Raw genomic sequence first — 18,148 nt, 5'->3', positions numbered from 1 at the left:
GGTAGGTCTGTCACCAAACTTCCGGGCCTGCTAACACTGACTGGCCGGCCCCACTGCCTGGACACGGTCCGATGCATTTCACCCCTCCCCCCGGGTTCTCGGTGCCCCCAGGGGGTCTGGAATGGCTAGACTCTCCCAGTGACTGGTGGTGCTCCCTCAGTTTTAGGGAGTGACCCTTTCACCTCGGTTCCTTTAATCCCTAAGGGCTGGCGCCACTTTTACAAAGGACCCTGTACAGCCAAGGGGATACACGAGCCTCCCTTCTCGCGTCCCTCACTCGCCCCGGGGGGGGCCTTTCCCCCGGGGCCTCGCTTCCCCGGACCTCCCTCCCGGCCAGCCTGCACCATCCCATGGGGAGGCCTGGCTTCAGTCACCAGGGTGCAGACAGCCAGGCGTGGTGGGGGTCACCTCGGGCACCTGGGACTGGGGCCTGGTGACACACAAACGCACTCCCGCAGGCCCGGGGGAAAGAGGAAGGGCAGGGAAAGAACTCCCACTCCACCCTCTGCAGTCCTCGGCGCCAGAGAACGAAGCCAACTACGTTCCTGACCCTGGGCAGCGTCAGGAAGGCAGTGGGCATCCTGGGCATGCGCAGAGAGCGTCCCTAGAACTCGACTATGTTTCCCAGGAGGCGGAGGGGGCTGGTTGAGGAAGCGTTCCCCAAAGACAGGCTAATAGGACGGAACTGAGCCTGCGCGACCGGAAGTGTTCTCTCCAGGCCGGAAGCTGCGCGGAATCCTCCGAGCGTCTTCCCGGGCGGCCCTTCGAGTCCGGCTGTAGGGTCGCCCTCTTCTGTAGAGGCCGCTTCCCCGCCGCCCTCCGGGCCCTTCTGCTCGGGATGGCGACGCAGTCCTCTGTGCGGCCAGACTCGGAGCCTAGGGGGAAGAGCGCGGGGATATGGGGGGCTGGGGGGCCTCCGAGGTTGGGGGCGGCGGAGGGGCCGGGGCGGCTCGGGCTGCGGGCCCAGGCCCAGGCCGAGGTGGCCGTGAGGAGCCTCCCCGGGGGGGCCCGACCAGCCCCGGCCTGCCAGGTGAGGGGACGGGAAGGGGCTTGGTGCGGCCTTTGGAGGCCTTCATTCGTCCCGACTGCGATTCCTCCTTCCCGGTATTTGCTCATTCCTAGACGTTCATGCCTTCCTCATTGCCCGTGCGTTTGTTCATTATGTCATTGCCGTGCATTCGTTCCTTATTTCATGCATTCACTCATCCCAAGGCAGTGGGAAAAGGAGCAGGAGCAGGGAGAAGAGCAGAGACCGTGGGAGGCGGTAGAAAGGACTGCATTGGGGGTGTCACCATCCGGGCCCTTCTCTCCCTCGTTCTGGGGTCCGCGGGGGATGGGCCGCCGGAGGAGGAAGGGGAGTGGAAGCCGATGACCCGGACCTGCCTCCCGGATCAGATCTGTGTAGTGTGAAGTGCTTATGGTAAATCTGGGGAGTACGCAGCCCGGCCCCAGCACCAGGTACGGGAGGGACATGGAGGTCTTAAATGGGAGTGAGTCTGGCATGGGAGGTCCGTGACGCAATGTGATGACTTTTAGAGTGAAGTGGTAACATTAAAACGTGAAAAAGAGGTTCAGAGGCCAGGCCAAGTCAACCGACATTTATTGGTGACATAGCGTTTGGCGGGCACCGTGCCATCACTGGGGATACAAAGGAAGAAAGACACAAAACAAGCCCCTGTTCTGGAGGAATGCACAGTCTGTTAAAGGAGACAGCATGCCAACAGACAAGCTGTATGCGGGATATATTGGGGAATGATCTCTCAGGGAAGGCACCATCATTATGGAGAACAGGGAAAGACTTCTGGGCAAAGGTGGGATTTTAGTTGAGATTTGAAGGAAGTCACAAGACAACGATGAGAATCTGTCAACTACTAGCACCTATTTTTTATGCTAGGGACTGGGCTAGGTGCTGGGAAAACAAAGGCCAAAAACAAGCAAACAAACAAAAACCAGTCTCTGCCCCCAAGAACTCACATTTTAATGGGGATGCCAGGCAGCATGCCAACAGCTGTGTTCAAATAAGATGTAGACAAATTGGGGGCTAGTCTCCAAGGGGAGGCAACAAGAAAAAAGAAGATTGAGAAGAGCTTCTTGCAGAAGATGGGACTTGATCTGAGACTTGAAGGAAGTCAGGAGTTGGGCATTCCAGACATGGAAGATAATTAATGGAAAGTCAGGAGCTGGAGGGTCCTGTACAAGGAACAGCTGGGAGGCCCGTAACACAGCATCAAGGGAACATGGAGGGCAGAAAGTAGAACAAGACTGGAAAGGTAGGGAGTGGCCAGGTTATGAAGGGCTTAATAATTGAACAGAATTTTATACTTGAAGTTGGAGGCAAGAGGGCACCACTGGAGCTTATTTTGTGTGTGTTTGTGAGTGTGAAAGTCAGATCTGCCCTTGAAGATAAATCTGACAGGTGAATGAAGGATGGCTTGGAAAAGAGGGAGACCAACCTACAAGTTACAGAAGTAGTCCAGGTGTGAGATAATGAGGGCCTGCACTCTGCACAGAGCAGGGAAGGGCATATATTTGAGAGAGATTATGAAGTTAGAATCCACAGGACTTTTTAACAGATTGGCTCTGGGATTGGGAGGAAAAAGACATCAAGGATGGCCCCTAGGTTTTACATCAGTGTTACTGGAAGAATAATTGTGCCCTTGACAATAATAGGAAAGGGGAAGGAGTTGGGGTGAAAGACTACCAGTTCTCGTTCAGGTATGTTGAGTTTAAGTCACCTACAGGACATCAAATCTGAAATGTCCAGTATGCACTCAAAGATTCTAGTCTAGCAAGAATTGTATTTGAGTGAGGCAGAGTTGCACCAAGTTATCAGCCTCACTTTCTCCTGCTGAGTCATCCAAGTCTAGTGGCAAGACAAGTCAGGATGACCTTGGCATCTTTGATGTCTGACCAGCATTGGTTGCCTGCATGGCCTTTGGAACAAATTGTTCTCATTTGCGCATTCTGCCAGATGGGCAGTCTTCATGTGCTTGGGGAAGACATGCCCCTAGCTCACCAACAGGTTTAAGGCCTGTGGATTACCCTCAGCCTGTTTTAGCCCATGTGCCCAGGTGGGTTAGGTACAACACAGAAAAGATCCAAAATCAAGAGCAATTTGCAGGCCCTGGGAAACAGTGGATTTAATCAAGATATTAATATCCATTTTTTTTAAAGTAGTATACTTGGAAGGGGGAATATAATTGGACTGATGTAAAGAAGAAAAAACAAAATATTCAGTCTTGTGGAAAGTAAACAAATCAAGGAAAATTTCTTTGGCTTGACAATATTTATGAGAGATTTGTTTTTCTTATTCAGTGAGGAGTGAGGTGATAGAGAAAAAGTAGATATCTGTTATTTTTAAAAAATAAATAAAAAATAAAGATCCAGCAAAGAAGGCTGAGGTGTAGGTCTGAGAGCCATAAGAGGATAGTTTCAGGGAATTCTCCAGCCCAGAGATCCTGTGATCCTCCAGGAGAGTAATTCCTTCCATCTCCCTTTTCCTGGAGATCAAGGCTAGAAGAAAAAAGCAGCTTGTGGGCATTTAGGTATCTAGCAGCTCCTCAGAACAGAGGGATATATACACAAAGAGCATTTTTCTTAGTTTTAAGGCAGGCAGCAAAAAGACTGCTCAGCCAGACTCCTTGTTTTAGAGGTTGAGTTTGGGATAGGTTCTTGGGTGGTTTGAGGGGAAAGCTTTGAGCGTCAGATGGTGCAGTCCTCAGACACTAGATGTGTGACCCTGAGCAAGTCACTTAACTGCTTTCTTTTACTCATCTGTAAAATAAGTTGGAGAAGGAAATGGCTAACCATGCCAGTATCTTGGCCTAGAAAAGTTCAAACGGGGCCAGAGTCAGACTTGACTGGAAAAACATTTCATCCAACCATCTTGGTGGGGCAGATCTCTAGTTAATCTTATTTGAAAGTTTAGGTGGGACTGGAGGTCTAAGATAGTGGAGGCCTCCCTTTGAGATGGGGTCCACCGACAGTCTGTCTTTATTTGCACATCTCTTCAGGGCACATTTCTTTGACCTCTAAATCTATATTTCTGTAGAGGGTTTCTTGAGATTTGAGTAGTGTTTGTAGACAGTAGGAAAGTAATCTGTAGACAGGGAAATTGAAGGTGAGTGAAAAAGAAGGGGTGATAGAAGCTATAATCCCTTGGAAGACACATAGGAACATTTGTGCAGGTAGAAGAGTTTGTCTCCAAAAGAAGGACCATCACTAAATGTAAGATGGGGAAAGGGGGAAGTTAAGTGGGATAATGTGAGATGTGGGGAGACAGGGAAAAAAGGAAAAGGAAATGTCGTTTATAAGCACCAACTAGGAACCCTAACCCTAAATGTACCAGGCATTGTGCTAATTTGATCCTCATAACAACCTTGCAAGGTACATCTTGTTATCCACATTTTACAGATGAGGAAACTGAGACAGAGGTTAGATGACATACTCAGGGTCAGCTCCTAAGTCTCTGAGGCTGGATTTGAACTCAGGTCTTCCTGACTGCAGTCCCAGTTGCTTTGTCAGCTGCACCATTGGCTACGGGGAGCAGCTGGATGGCTGGGTGGCATTGTGTTATGGGAGAGCATAGCTTGGCATCGGCACACTATAGTGCAGCGGAAATTTTAACTGATTCTAACATTTTATGATGTTGGGATGGCCACCTACCTTCCCAAGACAGTTGCCTCACCATGTAAAGTGGGGCAGTAATCCCTTATGCCACCTAGCTCACCAAATACTATGCTTTGTAGGCCAAAGCATTGTAGAAGTCCAAGGCCCTGCTGTTAATGGGTGGGTTGAAGCAGGTGTACTTTGCTGCTGGGGAATTTGCACTATTGGCAGGACTCCTGTACTGGGGCTGGCCCCTGTTGTCACCCCCTGGACGTATCAGTCTCCTTACCACTGATTCCCCCTTTCTTCATCCTGCCACCAGATTATCTTCTACTGGAGTCAGACCACAGCACTCTCAAGCAGAGAGCCTTCCATTGTTCTGCTCCCTACACTTTCATTTGCCATTCAGGGCTCTCTGCAACCCTCTGTTGTACCATACACCTTTCAAAAAATCCACTAACAAGAATTTGTTAAGCATCTCCTGTGTGGCAGGCAAGGAGTTTACTTTCCAATGGGGTTACGTACTCTTAGCCAAGCCAGAAACTTTTATTTTTTTTTAATTAAAGCTATTTTCCATGAACAAAAATCATGTTCTCTCCCTTCAGTGTCGCCTTCCCTCCAGCACTAAGAAAGAAAGAAAAACCAGTTCCTTGTTTTCCAATCAAGCAAAACAAATTCCCAAATTGGCTATATTCAGGGGGGGGAAAAAGCCTGCTTTCTAATGAGCACCGAGATGTCAGGACATGTTCTAAATCCTAAAAGCTGTGAGAACCACCCCTGAAATAACCTGTGCATTTCATGTTATGGTTGAGGTACATGCAATGAAGTGTCCCTGGGTGAGTAGGAATATATTTGATATTTCAGCCATCGATGACCTTCAAAGATGTTGCTGTGGACTTCACCAGGGCAGAATGGGAGCATCTGGATTCTGCTCAGAGAGATCTCTACAGAGATGTGATGCTTGAGAATTATAAGAACCTCATCTCCCTGGGTAAGGACAGTTCTCCCCTGTGATTTAAGATCTGTTCATGAAGGACTTTTTACAGATTCTGCCTCTCAACTTTTAGCCAGCAAATCTGAAAAAAAATTACCAATTTTATTCTTAGTATGACAGGATATTGAAGGATCATTTGAATGTGGAATTATTCCTAATCCCTTTTTGGTTAAGAGACAGTGTTTCTGTTCCCACATGAAAGGGCTCACTTTGCACAGTGGAAAACTGTAGCATCAGTGTCCTATTCCTGAAGTTGCTTATTCCCCACATGTTCCTGTAGGTCATTCCCCCTCCCCTCCAAAATGCAACATTCAATACAAGTCATGAATTAGGTCAAATAAATTCATTTTCTTTCTGAGCCAAATTCCTTAGTTTTGTGACCCACTACAGAGAGTCCTTCAGAAGTGCTTTGTGACCACCCCTGGGCTTTCCTTTGATTCCATTCTTTCTCTGAAGGTAAAGAGATTAGTATTGGATTCTGAAATGATTCTTTATAACCAAAAGTTTCACATTTATTTTCCCATGAGCAGGGTTTCCAATTTCCAAACCAAAAGTGATCTCCAAGTTAGAAAGAGGAGGTGCACAGTGGATGCTTGGGAGAAAAGTTCCAAGAAGGCCCTTTCCAGGTGAGTGAGTGAAGAACCCAACAGATACGAATGACTGCTAGCTGTAGCAGAGAAATCAGAGGAGGGGATGCAGGAACTGGAACAAGGTATTCTTACTCAGAGTTCTTGGGGGAGGAAGGGGGGGTGTTAAATGGCCTGAGACTGTCTCATGTAAATTTCATCTTAGTCATTCATCTTTTTTTTCTCCTTTTCAGTTAAGATAGGTCTAGAAATTACCCAAAAAACTATCTAGTTCAAACCCTTGATCTTAGAGATGCAACTTCATCCTTTGTAAAATGAAAATGTTGGCCTAAATGGCCTCTGAGACCCTTTCTATCTTAAGAACTATGAGAGAGAGAGAGGGAGAGATGAAGTGATTGAGGAAAGGTTGTGCAATTCTGAAGTAGCAAAACCATGCTTTGAGCCCAGACTGTCTATGCCCCATATCCAGTAGAACAATTTCCTTGTCCTCAGAAATATCACACTTTTCTACGTCATAAATAAGAAAATTACCAAAGAGCTGAGTGATATTGCTGAGGTTAAAATGTTTTATTTTATCATCCAGAATAAGATCTTGAGATCAGCTGGCTGGCATACTAGAATGAATGTAAGCCCTAGGATTGGGGAGCTTTGGTCTCTGCTGCCATTCACTTTGGCCTTTGGTATCCTCTGAACTTCCTTGTCCTGATCTGTAAAATGAAGAGAGTGGCCAAGGCTGACCTCATGTTTAAAATGTTCTCTCTTCCCTTTTGTCCTTCATAGGAAGTGTTTTCTGTCATGTCCCAGCTCAAGGATAGCCTTGTATATGAGGCCTTTCCCAAACCCTCAGTGTTTTATGCGCTCCCCAAAATATATATATTACCTCTGGAGTGATCTGTCCCTCAGTCAGCAAGCTCTATGGTAGGTATTTGTGGCAGAGAACAAAAGGATGCTGTAGGAAAATCACATTCTCTTGAAGAAAATATTCTTGATGTGCAGGTGCAAGGATTTGGAATTGTCTGACAGTCTGACAGCCTCTTTCCTGGATACCCCGAAATTTCTTTTCCAGCAGGATTTTGTCCAGTGGTTTTTTGGAGTTCTACTAGAACTCTACACTAGAGTTCTACTTTGCCTCATTGGGTTCTGAATTCTGCACACTATGACAGCAGAGCACAGCCTCTGATAATTCTTAGGTCCCTTGTCTACGGACCAGCCTAGGTAAGTTTAGAGTGGACCTTTGACATTGCCGATCACTCTCTCCTCCCTGGGTTTACTCTCTCCTGGTTCTCCTCTTCCCTCTCTGACCGTTCTCTGTCCCCTTTGCTGGGTCCCTCTCTCAGTCACACCCACTAACCACAGGTGTCCTTCAGGGTTCTGTCCTGGGCCTACTTCTCTTCTCCCTCTGTACTACTTAGGAATCTCATCAGCACCCGTGGTTTTAATTACCATCGTTAAGCTGATCATTCTCAAATCTCCCTACCCTTCCCCAACCTCTCTGCTGGTCTTGCATTTACCATTGTAGACATCTTATACTCAATGTGTCTAAAACAGAACTCACCCCCTAAACCCTCCCCTTCCTCCATTTCCTATCACCATCCTTGTAGTTTTGAAACCTATGGGTCATCCAGGACTCCTCACTGTCTTTCACCCTCCCCATCCAATCTGTTGCCAAGGCCAGTTGATTTCAACTTTGCAACATCTCTAGAATATGCCCTTTTGGGGTGGCTAGGTGACGCAGTGAATAGAGCACCGGCCCTGGAGTCAGGAGGACCTGAGTTCAAATCCAGCCTCAGACACTTGACATACTTACTAGGCATGTGACCTTGGGCAAGTCACTTAGCCCCAATTGCCCTCCAAAAAGAAAAAAAATTAGAATATGCCCTTTTCCACACATGTTACCCTCTCTACTTAATAAACACAAGTAGGTCTCTGTCACTTTCAGCATCAAATATAAAATCCTCTTCTTGGTGTTCAAAGTTCTTCGTAACTTAGTTGCCCTCCAGTATTTCAAGTCTTCTTACACCTTACTCTTGAACAAATGCTATAAAATTCAGTAATATTGCCCTCCTGGTTGTTCCATGAACAAGGAATTTCATCTCCCAGCTCAAGGCATTTTTTTCCAGCTAAAATCTAATCTTCTACAGGAAAACTACTCCTGCCTGTCTTGGGTGTTTACTCTTTAAGTTATTTTCTGTTTATCTTGTACATAACTTGATCATACATTGTTGTTTGCTTGTCATCTCCCCCATAAAATTGGAAGCTCCTTGAAAGCAGGAACTGTTTTTGGCCTCTTTTTGAATCCCCGGGGCTTAGTACAGGGCCTGGCACAGAGCAGTCACTTAACAAACTCATCCCCATCCTTTCTGGACTCAAAGAGTTATCAGTGATTTCTTCACCACCAAGTCTAACGGCCCTCTCTTCATCCTTATCCTTCTAAGGACAAAGGTAGAAACTCTGCAATATGTGGCCCTGACCACCCTCTCTTCCTGGATACTTATTCCTCTGGTTTTTGCTGTACTACCTTCTCCAAGGACTTCTGTCTATACAAGTACTCTTCAGTTTCCTTTACTGGACCTTCAGATATGTCTGTCCACTGTCCCCCAAGGCTTTGTCCTGAGCCCTTTTCTCTTTTCCTTCTCTACTTCCTCCTTTGCTGATCTCAGCTCCTATAGATTGAATTTACATTGATGTCTCTTGGTGAATTATTTGCAGATCAATTTATCTAGCCCTAGTCTGCTTCCTTAGGCTGCATCATCAGCTGATTATCAGACACTTTAAACTTCGTGTCCTATTGACATCTTAAACCCAGTATGTCCAAAATGAAGCTTTTTTAAAAAAGTTTAGTAACACAAATCAACATATCAACTAGATCAATTAATCAACCCTGATTAAAGTTATTCAAACAACTTTAAGTTTTCTTAGCTTTTCTGTTATCAAGCTCATGCTTCTCAAGACATCTTGGTGGTGCAGTAATAGAGCACTGGCCCTGGAGTCAGGAGGACAAGGGTTTGGATCCAGCCTCAGACACTTAACACAAAAACTAGCCGTGTGACCTTGGGCAAGTCACTTAACCCCAATTGCCCTCCAAAAAAAAAAAAAGCCATCTTTACCATCTTGTCTTAGCTCTAACATCAAAAACTTGCTGAAATTTAAATACTAACTAGGTAACCAAACCCAAAATCTTATGTATATAAAATATAGATTATCTTTGTATTATTTCTTGATTTTTTTCCCCTGAATTTTGGATTTCATTGCTTTCCTTTTTTTAAGTAATCAAAATTAGCCAGTTGGACATAGGTTTTGTTTCAGTTTTGTTTTTGACTTTTATCAAGAGATCACTGTTAGGATTAGCAGCTTGTCATGCCATTACAGAATTATTGCAGGTAAACTCTGGGGAAATGTCTAAATATTCAGAAAAGGAAAACGGTTGCTTCTGAAAATGACAAGCTGCTTTAAGTACTATGAAATAATCCCTTTAGTACTGAACAGATAGGTATTTTATCATATACATGAGGCCATAGTTTCCTGTTACCAGTCTTTATTCTATTCATTCATTTTCATTTTTATTGATAAGGTACAAATACTTTACAACTTACTATAAAGAATTCTTTACTATAGTTCAAAAGAATCCAATATTAACATTATTGTGTTTCTTTCAGGTCGCCTTTGTCAGAAGAGTAGGGGGAAAAGCAAGGATTCCACTCCAAAGCAGTGTAATTATATTTCATTAAAGAAAAGACTTATAGTGAATAATAATGGATGTGTTGAAGCCTTAAGACAGAATGGATACCTTACTGCACATCAGAAAATTCATATTGGAAAGAAGCTCTATAAATGTAATGAATGTGAAAAAGCCTTCAACTCCAACTCAAGCCTTACTGTACATCAACGAATTCATACTGGATTAAAACCATATATATGTACTGAATGTGGGAAAGCCTTCAGCCAAAAAGGAAACCTTACTAAACATAAAAGAAATCACACTGGGGAGAAATCCTATAAATGTAATGAATGTGGAAAAGCCTTCAGAGACAGAGGATACCTTACTATTCATCAGAAAATTCATACTGGGGAGAAATCATATAAATGTAATGTATGTGGAAAAGCCTTCAGCCAGAAGGGACACCTTACTGTACATCAAACAATGCATACTGGAGAAAAATCCTATAAATGTAATGAATGTGGGAAAGCCTTCAGTCAGAGGGGAAGCTTTAATATACATCAGAAAATTCATACTGGAGAGAAATCCTTCAAATGTGATGAATGTGGGAAAGGTTTCATTGACAGAGGAAACCTTAATAAACATTATAAAATTCATACTGGAGAGAAATCCTATAAATGTAATGAATGTGGGAAAGCCTTCAGCCAGAGGGGAAGCCTTAATAAACATCATAAAATTCATACTGGAGAAAAATCCTATAAATGTAATGAATGCGGAAAAGCTTTTAGCCAGAGAAGTTACCTTACAATACATCAAAAAATTCATACTGGAGAGAAATCCTATAAATGTAATGAATGTGGGAGAGCTTTCAGACAGAAGGGACACCTTACTGTACATCAGAGAATTCATACTGGAGAAAAACCCTATAAATGTAATGAATGTGGTAGAGCCTTCAGAAAGACTGGACACCTTGCTGTACATCAGAGAATTCATATTGGAGAAAATCCTTTTAATACAATGAATGTTGAAAGACTTCAGCCACAAGACATTCTTTATTTATCTTGACAGTTCATACAGAAACTTTCAGTGTAATGAGTATGGGAGGGTTTTCACCCAAAGTGAAAAAGTGACTGAATAGTTTAATCATAGTATTAGAGAGTTTGGAATTAGAAGTGACTTTTGAAATGTATTCTAGTTCCTTGATTTTTACAGCTAATAGGGAAAATGGGCTAGAAGCAAACTGAGCTCCTCAATGTCACTCAGGTAGTAAGTAGCAGATCAAGGATTGGAACTGAGATCTGAGCCAAATCCAGTTTTCTTTTCATTACACCATGCTGACCTCAGAATTCATATTGGAGGAAAAAAAACCTTTGAATGCAGAGTATGGGCTTGTGTTCAGCAGCAATTCATGCTTAGTCCACAAAGCATTTCAGAGTTGTTAATTACCTCACTACCTACTTAATGTAACCCATAATTTAAAAGAAACCTGACTACCACACACCTACCCATGAAGTAATCATTCAGCTTTTACTTGAAGATGTTTCATAAGGGGTAAACCACTCCTTCCTGAGGCAGCCCATTCCTCTTTGGAGTAGCTCAGGGGTGAGAGTATAGAAGCATCAAAATGAGATATTCTGGGGGGAAAAAAAAGGCAGCAGCTATATACGTAACACATGTAAAATACTGTTTATTTTTTTAAAGCATGGTACTTAGATCTAACAGTACTCTAGATGTTGTCTCGGCACTTCAGAATTCAGGAATGAGGATGCATAGCAGTTTAAGATCTGAAAGTTTTAGTGAACTTCAAGCTTGGTATGTGTCAATATTGTGAAATAACTGCCAAAAAGTCTAATGCATTAAGAAGCTTAATGTGGAGGAATAAGAAGGCAATAGGCCTGTATACTGCATCAGCCCTTGCCTGGAGGACTCTGTTTAGTGTAGAGCACCACAGTTTAAGAAGGACATTGGTAAGGTAGAAATTGTCTGGAGAAGAGCAACAAGGGTGGTGAATAATGTTGAGTCAAGGTCGTGGGATTATTGGCTGAAGGTACTGGAGTTAGGCTCAATTTGAGAGAACTTGAAAACCTAACAGTTGTGTTCAAGTATTTAAAGGCCTATTCAAAGGACAAAACCAGGAGTGGTTGGTGGAAATTGCAAAGATCCTTGATTCTGAGGAAAACTAACAAATAGAGTTGTCTGAAAGTGATGCGAGGTATCCTGAGAGGCAGTGAATTCCCATGGGTCTTTGAACAATTTGTGGATAGTCATGTATCAAATATGTGAAAGTAGGTATTTGTTTTGGGTATGGGTTGGTCTTGATGGCCTACTAACTTTCTAACTTTCAGATTCAGAATTGTAATTCTGAGGCTAGTCATTTGATCAGTTTGGATCCATCACATTTTCTGTCATTTAGCCCATGTTTCCATTTCCACAAGAAAAGAATGAGATTCTCGATAAGAGCATTTGTTATAATGTAAGTCAGTCTGACCCATCAGTTTAACAAATCCTTTTTAAAAGGATATAAGGTTATTCTGACATCTATTTTTGATGAAACTATGATGGCTTTTTGTGATCCCATTTCCCTTTTCTACATGTTTGCTAATCATCTTCAGAAACCTTTCTTTTATCTTTTTGTTCTCAGAGCAATATTTGCTTTTATTCATTCCTGCAATTCTTCCCCTTTTATTCAGTCTTTCAAGTATCACTGGCAGTGAGGATCTAGTTCATCAGGACCTGTGGTGAATTAATAACCCTTTTACTATGTGCTTATTTATCTTGAGTATTAACTTCCTGTTAGCTATTTTTGTCCAGTTCTTTCTTTTCCACTGGTCATTCTTTTTGGCAGAGAACAGAAACTCAACTCTTTCTTTTGTCAGTTCTCCCATCCACCTGGAAAAATAGTCCTAGCTCTTGCATTTTCTTTTTACAATATGGCTAAGAAAACTTTTTTTGTTGGTTTTTCTTTTTTGGTGGGTTCTACTTTAAGAAAACAGTTTTAATTAGCTTTTTTCCAGCAGCCTAATCGCATTTTTAAATTTTTTATTCCTACCCCTAGTCTTGAAAAATCCCACCATGCTTTTTTATTCATCCTCTTTTATCTCGTGTAGTCTTTAAAAAACATGATTTGCTTGGTGAGGTGTCTGTGTAGCTATCTACAATTGATATCTTCAGCTCCCATTTTCCCCTCTCAGTGGAATTGCTTCCCTTTGTGTCTTTAGAATTTCATTCTTGGGGGTAGCTAGGTGGCACAGTGAATAGAGCACCGGCCCTGGAGTCAGGAAGACCTAAGTTCAAATGCAGCCTCAGACACTCAACACAAAAACTAGTCGTGTGACCTTGGGCAAGTCACTTAACCCCAATTGCCCTCCCAAAAGCAAAAAAAAAAAAAAAAAGAATTTCATTCTTAGGAGCTTATCTTCGGCTTAGATGCCTATAGAAGTTTAGTCTGTGTGTTCCTTCCTAGCCTTCCTCCGAATGTTTTTGCAGGTGTCTTTAGAATGAATCTTAAACTGTATTTGGTTTTGCTTTCTTTATCATATACACTAGTACTCTTTGTCCCATGAGTCCCATCATTATCACTTCCCAACCACTTATAAAAGTATGCTTTGTTTATTTTTGGGAGTTGAAATTAGCATTCAGAAAAGACCCAGAAATTAACTACTTCTGTCCTGTTTTTGGTAGAGAAAGAACTCCGGGGGGGCAGCTAGGTGGTGCAGAGTCAGGAGGACCTGAGTTCTGTTCTGGCCTCAAACATGTAACACCCATATAAAAAAAACTAGCCGTGTAACCTTGGGCAAGTTACTTAATCCCAATTGCTCTCCAAAAAGGCAAAAAAAAAAAAAAAAAACTCCAACAAATAATTACTTAAGTCTTCCATCTATACTATATCAATTATTTTGTTTCTTTTGAATAAAGCTTATTCTTCTAAAGCTGTTTTCCCTGCATGGGGATCATTCTACTGAGATTTAGTAGTACTTATGAAATCAAATTTGCCTCCCAGGATTGGGACCTTTAGTTCCTCTTATTGCCTTAATTTTGTATGTGCATATTTACGTTTTAGTTTGGTTCCATTCTTGTATTTTGTCTCCTTTGATCTTCTGGATGTCTCAGTTGCCATTCTTCCTTCATTAAGCCTACTCTTTTTATGCTGTTTAGCACAGTGATATACATGTAGTCTCCCCCTCCGCGTTCAGTTTGAATCACTTTGATTGGATTATAGGACATCACACAAATATATTAACATCCTTTGTTAGGTGTATTCTACCTTGCCAAATAGTTTTGTCTTTTTTTTTTAACCCATGGTCTAGAAATCCAAGTTCCATCCTTAGACACCCTTTTTACCTAAGTGTTTATTTTCTAAGTTATGTTTCTTTTCTGTATTTCTTGTCTCTAATGGGAGTATAGAGATAAAAAAAAATGCTATCTGCCCTTGTAATCTCTGGTTTCTTGTTAAAGACTTCATAATTGGAACTGCTGTCTGGGTTCTTTCTGGTACTGTTATTTGCGCCTCTGGTATTTACTGGGGGTAGATAGTAAGCATGTTTTGACAAGTTCCAGGAAGTTATCTTTTATGTCTTGGGTATATTAAATGGAGAAGACTCCCACCTTCTTTGATTTTTATCAAGTTAACAGAGAGCTGCTCCAGTATGCCTAAATACTGAGTCACCACCCACTACTGCTGGTCTCATTTTCTTTGGACCATTAGTAGGTCACCTTTTTACCTCCTGATCAGCTTAGTCTGCTTATTCCTTAGAGGACAAGTGGGTGCCTTCTAATCAGAACACAGAGCTCCTTCCTCTTGGAGAAGAGTTGTACATTTGTTTTTGTTTTTTTAACTGAGTGTTGTTTCTCTAGTAGGTGTGACTAGGAGAATCATTAAAAATTTCAACAAAACATACCAGAAGGAAAAGGCGTTTGGAGCCTGTCTCCTTAATGACTTATGATTGAGTATTCCAGGAGGAAGCTTGGGTAAATGGGGAATAGATTCTTACAGGTGAAAGAGGAGTGCTTATAGGCAAACAAGAAGGATTAAAAGAGAAACTGGAACAATTAGGGGAAAGATTTGCATAATGTGACAGGATGGTGTAGTCTATTATGCTTTAAGGAAATTTTTTTTAAAAAGGTGGAAATCACAACCTCAGATGTGGCAACAGTACAAAACAGTGAAAAGAGATAAGCAAGAAGAATAGTCTTTTTTTTTTTTAAAGCAATCGGGGTTAAGTAACTTGATCAAGGTTACACGGCCAGGTGTTTCTGGGTAGGTGCTAAGTGTCAGAGCCCGGGATTCAATCTCCAGGTCATTCCAACACTGGAGCCGGTGCTCTTACTCGCAGTGCTACCTGGCTGCCCCAGAATAGTCTCTTTAAAGGCAATCTCAATACTGAATATAACATCTGTATCAAATGGCAAAGTATCTAAGTACTTAAAGTGGAAAAAATGAAACCACAAGGAGAGAAATACAGTAAAACAATAATTGTTCAGGACTTTGATGTATGCCTTTCAGAACTATTCTTAATAGTAAAAAGAAAGAAAAAATTGATGTGGACAGTTTTAGCCAAGTTGAACATAATAGGCAATTAATGAATAGGAATTGGAAAATGTATACATATTTCCTAGCTTTGCCACCTTTGCAAAATTTGACTATGCAAGAGTAAAAAAAAAATTCCTAATGCAGAAGAGAAGAAAATAGTCTTTATTGATATAAGTCAAATTGTAGTCAACCAGAGGAATTTCAAAAAGAAATTCAACCTTAAATGATAGCTGAATAACATAATCTTAACTGAATGGCTCAGAAAGTCAATTATACAATTTTACCAAAGTTCTCAGGAGTTATCCAAAACAGTCTTTTAGGGGAAACGTATCTTGAAATACGTTGTAAAGTAATTTCAATTATGTCTGATTCTTTGTGACCCCATTTGACGTTTTGTTGGCAAAGGTACTGTAGTGGTTTGCCCTTTCCTTCTCGAGCTCATTTTCTAGATGAGGAACTGAGGCAAACAGAATTGCTCACCCAGGGTCACATAGTAAGTATCTGAGGCCAGATTTGAACTCAGAAGATCAGTCTTCCTGACTTTAGGCCTGGCACTTTATCCACTGTGCCACCTAGTTGTCCCATCTCTTATATATGTTTATCAACAAAAGAAATTTATGAAACCTTAAAAGCTAGAAATTCCTTCCTCCTGCCCCCCTCCAAAAAATTCTACAAATAACCAAAATAGCAATTCTGAAAACCAGAGGAAAGATGAACAATTTTTTTTTTTTTTGCCTTTTGGTGGGCAATTGGGGTTAAGTAACTTGCCCAAGGTTACACAGCTAGGTTTTTTGTGTTAAGTGTCTGAGGCCGGAACCGAACTCAGGTCCTCCCGACTCCAGGGCCGCTGCTTTGCCCCCGATGAACAATTTTTTACATAAAAAAAGGTAAGAATTGTTTTTTAAAGACTAACAAAATATATAAACTATTAGCTAATTTGATAAAATAAGAAAACCAAAGTATATTTTAAAAATTCACAACAGATAAAAAAAAATCATTAGAGCTTTTGTCCTATTATGTGCTAACAAAGCTGAAAAATGAAAATGAAACAACATGGCATGAGAGCACTGGACTTAAGAGTCGGGAATACCAACCTCAGTTTGAATCCGTTTCAGACATACTAGCAATGTGATTCTGAGTAAGTCACTCTCTGTGCCTTGCTTTCCCCATCTATAAATGGGGTGGTTGGCCTCAGTTACTCAAGATTGCTTTTAACTCTGAATCTGTTGTATTATGAATATCTACAAAATTGTGAAATTTAACGTTAACAAACTTGAATGAGTCATAAATCCCAAAGGAAACAACCCTAGCCCAGATGGAGTTGTATGCAAATTTCTATCAAATACTAAAAAATCAATGAATAATATTTAATAATTTACTTGAAAAAGTTGAGAAAAGTCTGAATTTTACCAAATTAATGAGAGAAATATGGCCCAAATGCACAAATTGGAAATTAAGCAGAGAAAGAAAGCTATAGATCAATATCTATAGTAAATATTGGATGAAATATTAGCAAAGAATTCAACAAAATATTCAAAAGACTAGATTGGGTTTATACATAGAGTGATCTTAAGACAAAATTGTATTTATACAAAGAATTCAGGGTTGATTTAGTAATGAACTGTGTTAATAACCAACAGTCAAATTCCCTTGATTATATCAAAAACAGGAAAAAATTGGCAAAACATTAAAAATTCTAAGAAAGAGAATCATAAATAGTCATTTTCTTTTTCTTTTTTCTTTTTGGAGGGGAGAGGGTAGGGCATTTAGGGTTAAGTGATTTGCCCAAGGTCACATGGCTAGTTTTTGTGTTAAGTGTCTGAGGCCAGATTTGAACTCAGGTCCTCCTGACTCCAGGGCCACTGCACCACCTAGCCACCCCTATTCATTTTCCTAATATAGTAAACTATCTAAAACCAAGAATTGGCATTATCTCTAATGAAAAAAACACCCAAGGCCTTTCCAGTGAAATCAGGAATAAAACAGGAATGTCAGTTATCACTGTTTAACAAAAAGCAAGAATATTGCTATTTTGGAGATCTCATGATGGTTTACTTAAGACACCCCTAGAAATGAAACCAAAAAAATTAATTTATACTAGTAAAATGACAGGATATGAAATAAACCCACAATATTAATCTTTTTGTATATCACTATCAAAACCAAGTGGGAGGATAAAGAAAACTATTTCATTCCACATAACTACAATATGTATAAAATACATGAATCAATCTACGAAGACACTCAGCATACCTGAGTCAATCTACCCATTCAAGATATATATGTAACTAGAACTATAAGAGACCCTTTACAGAAATAGACAAATGATTGGGAAAATGTTAATAATTCATGGTTGAACTATACCGGTAAAATAAAAATGACAAAAACTACCTAAATTCATTTGCAGGTTTGGGGCCATAACTACCAAGGAAATGCTTCCTACAACTAGACGAAATACTAATTTATCAGATGGAAATAAAGGCCAAGAATCTCAAGACTGATCAGAGGGAAAAATGTCTGGATGGGACTAGTACGGACGTCGTTCTTGCCAAGGCTAGCCCCTCTCTGTGCACCCTTTATCCAAGCTGCTCCCATCTTCTCCAGCAGATTGCTGCTACTCTCATTCCTATTCTTTCATCTTCAGTCTCCTTTCCCTGCTCCCTACAAACACACTTAGGTCTCCTCCATTCTTAACCTTACTTGATCCTATTATCCCCCCTAGCCTATATTCTCCCTTTTGCAGTCTACTGCTTAAGAAGCTGTCTCAATTC

The 18,148-nt window shown here is 41.3% G+C and overlaps 1 protein-coding gene across 2 annotated transcripts; it reads left to right on the top strand.

Annotated features, from left to right (window-relative positions):
* The first annotated feature begins 953 nt into the window (after positions 1-953).
* LOC138144674 (zinc finger protein 879-like) lies at positions 954-17,509 on the top strand. Of its 2 annotated transcripts, none has more exons than XM_069066072.1 (4): positions 954-1,030; positions 5,473-5,599; positions 6,133-6,228; positions 9,846-17,509. In XM_069066072.1, the coding sequence occupies exons 2-4, from the start codon at positions 5,479-5,481 to the stop codon at positions 10,910-10,912; spliced, it is 1,284 nt and encodes a 427-aa protein (XP_068922173.1). In that variant the 5' UTR covers positions 954-1,030; positions 5,473-5,478; the 3' UTR covers positions 10,913-17,509. The 2 variants fall into 2 exon arrangements, with proteins under 2 accessions (XP_068922173.1, XP_068922172.1); XM_069066071.1 differs by lacking the exon at positions 954-1,030 and adding an exon at positions 1,052-1,420.
* Positions 17,510-18,148: the final 639 nt, after the last annotated feature.

The sequence above is a fragment of the Petaurus breviceps genome, unplaced genomic scaffold (assembly GCF_028583685.1).
Source record: "Petaurus breviceps papuanus isolate PSGF00001 unplaced genomic scaffold, PetGlider_PUasm1.0 90709, whole genome shotgun sequence".
Taxonomy (NCBI): Eukaryota; Metazoa; Chordata; class Mammalia; order Diprotodontia; family Petauridae; genus Petaurus; species Petaurus breviceps.
This window is presented reverse-complemented; position numbering and strand designations above follow the sequence as displayed.

Bases quoted from the DNA above. Each gene is read 5' to 3' on its own strand.
- LOC138144674 (XM_069066071.1), top strand. The intron at 5,600-6,132 runs GTAAGGACAGTT...TCCCATGAGCAG, and splicing joins TAAGAACCTCATCTCCCTGG to GGTTTCCAATTTCCAAACCA. The intron at 6,229-9,845 runs GTGAGTGAGTGA...TGTTTCTTTCAG, and splicing joins TCCAAGAAGGCCCTTTCCAG to GTCGCCTTTGTCAGAAGAGT.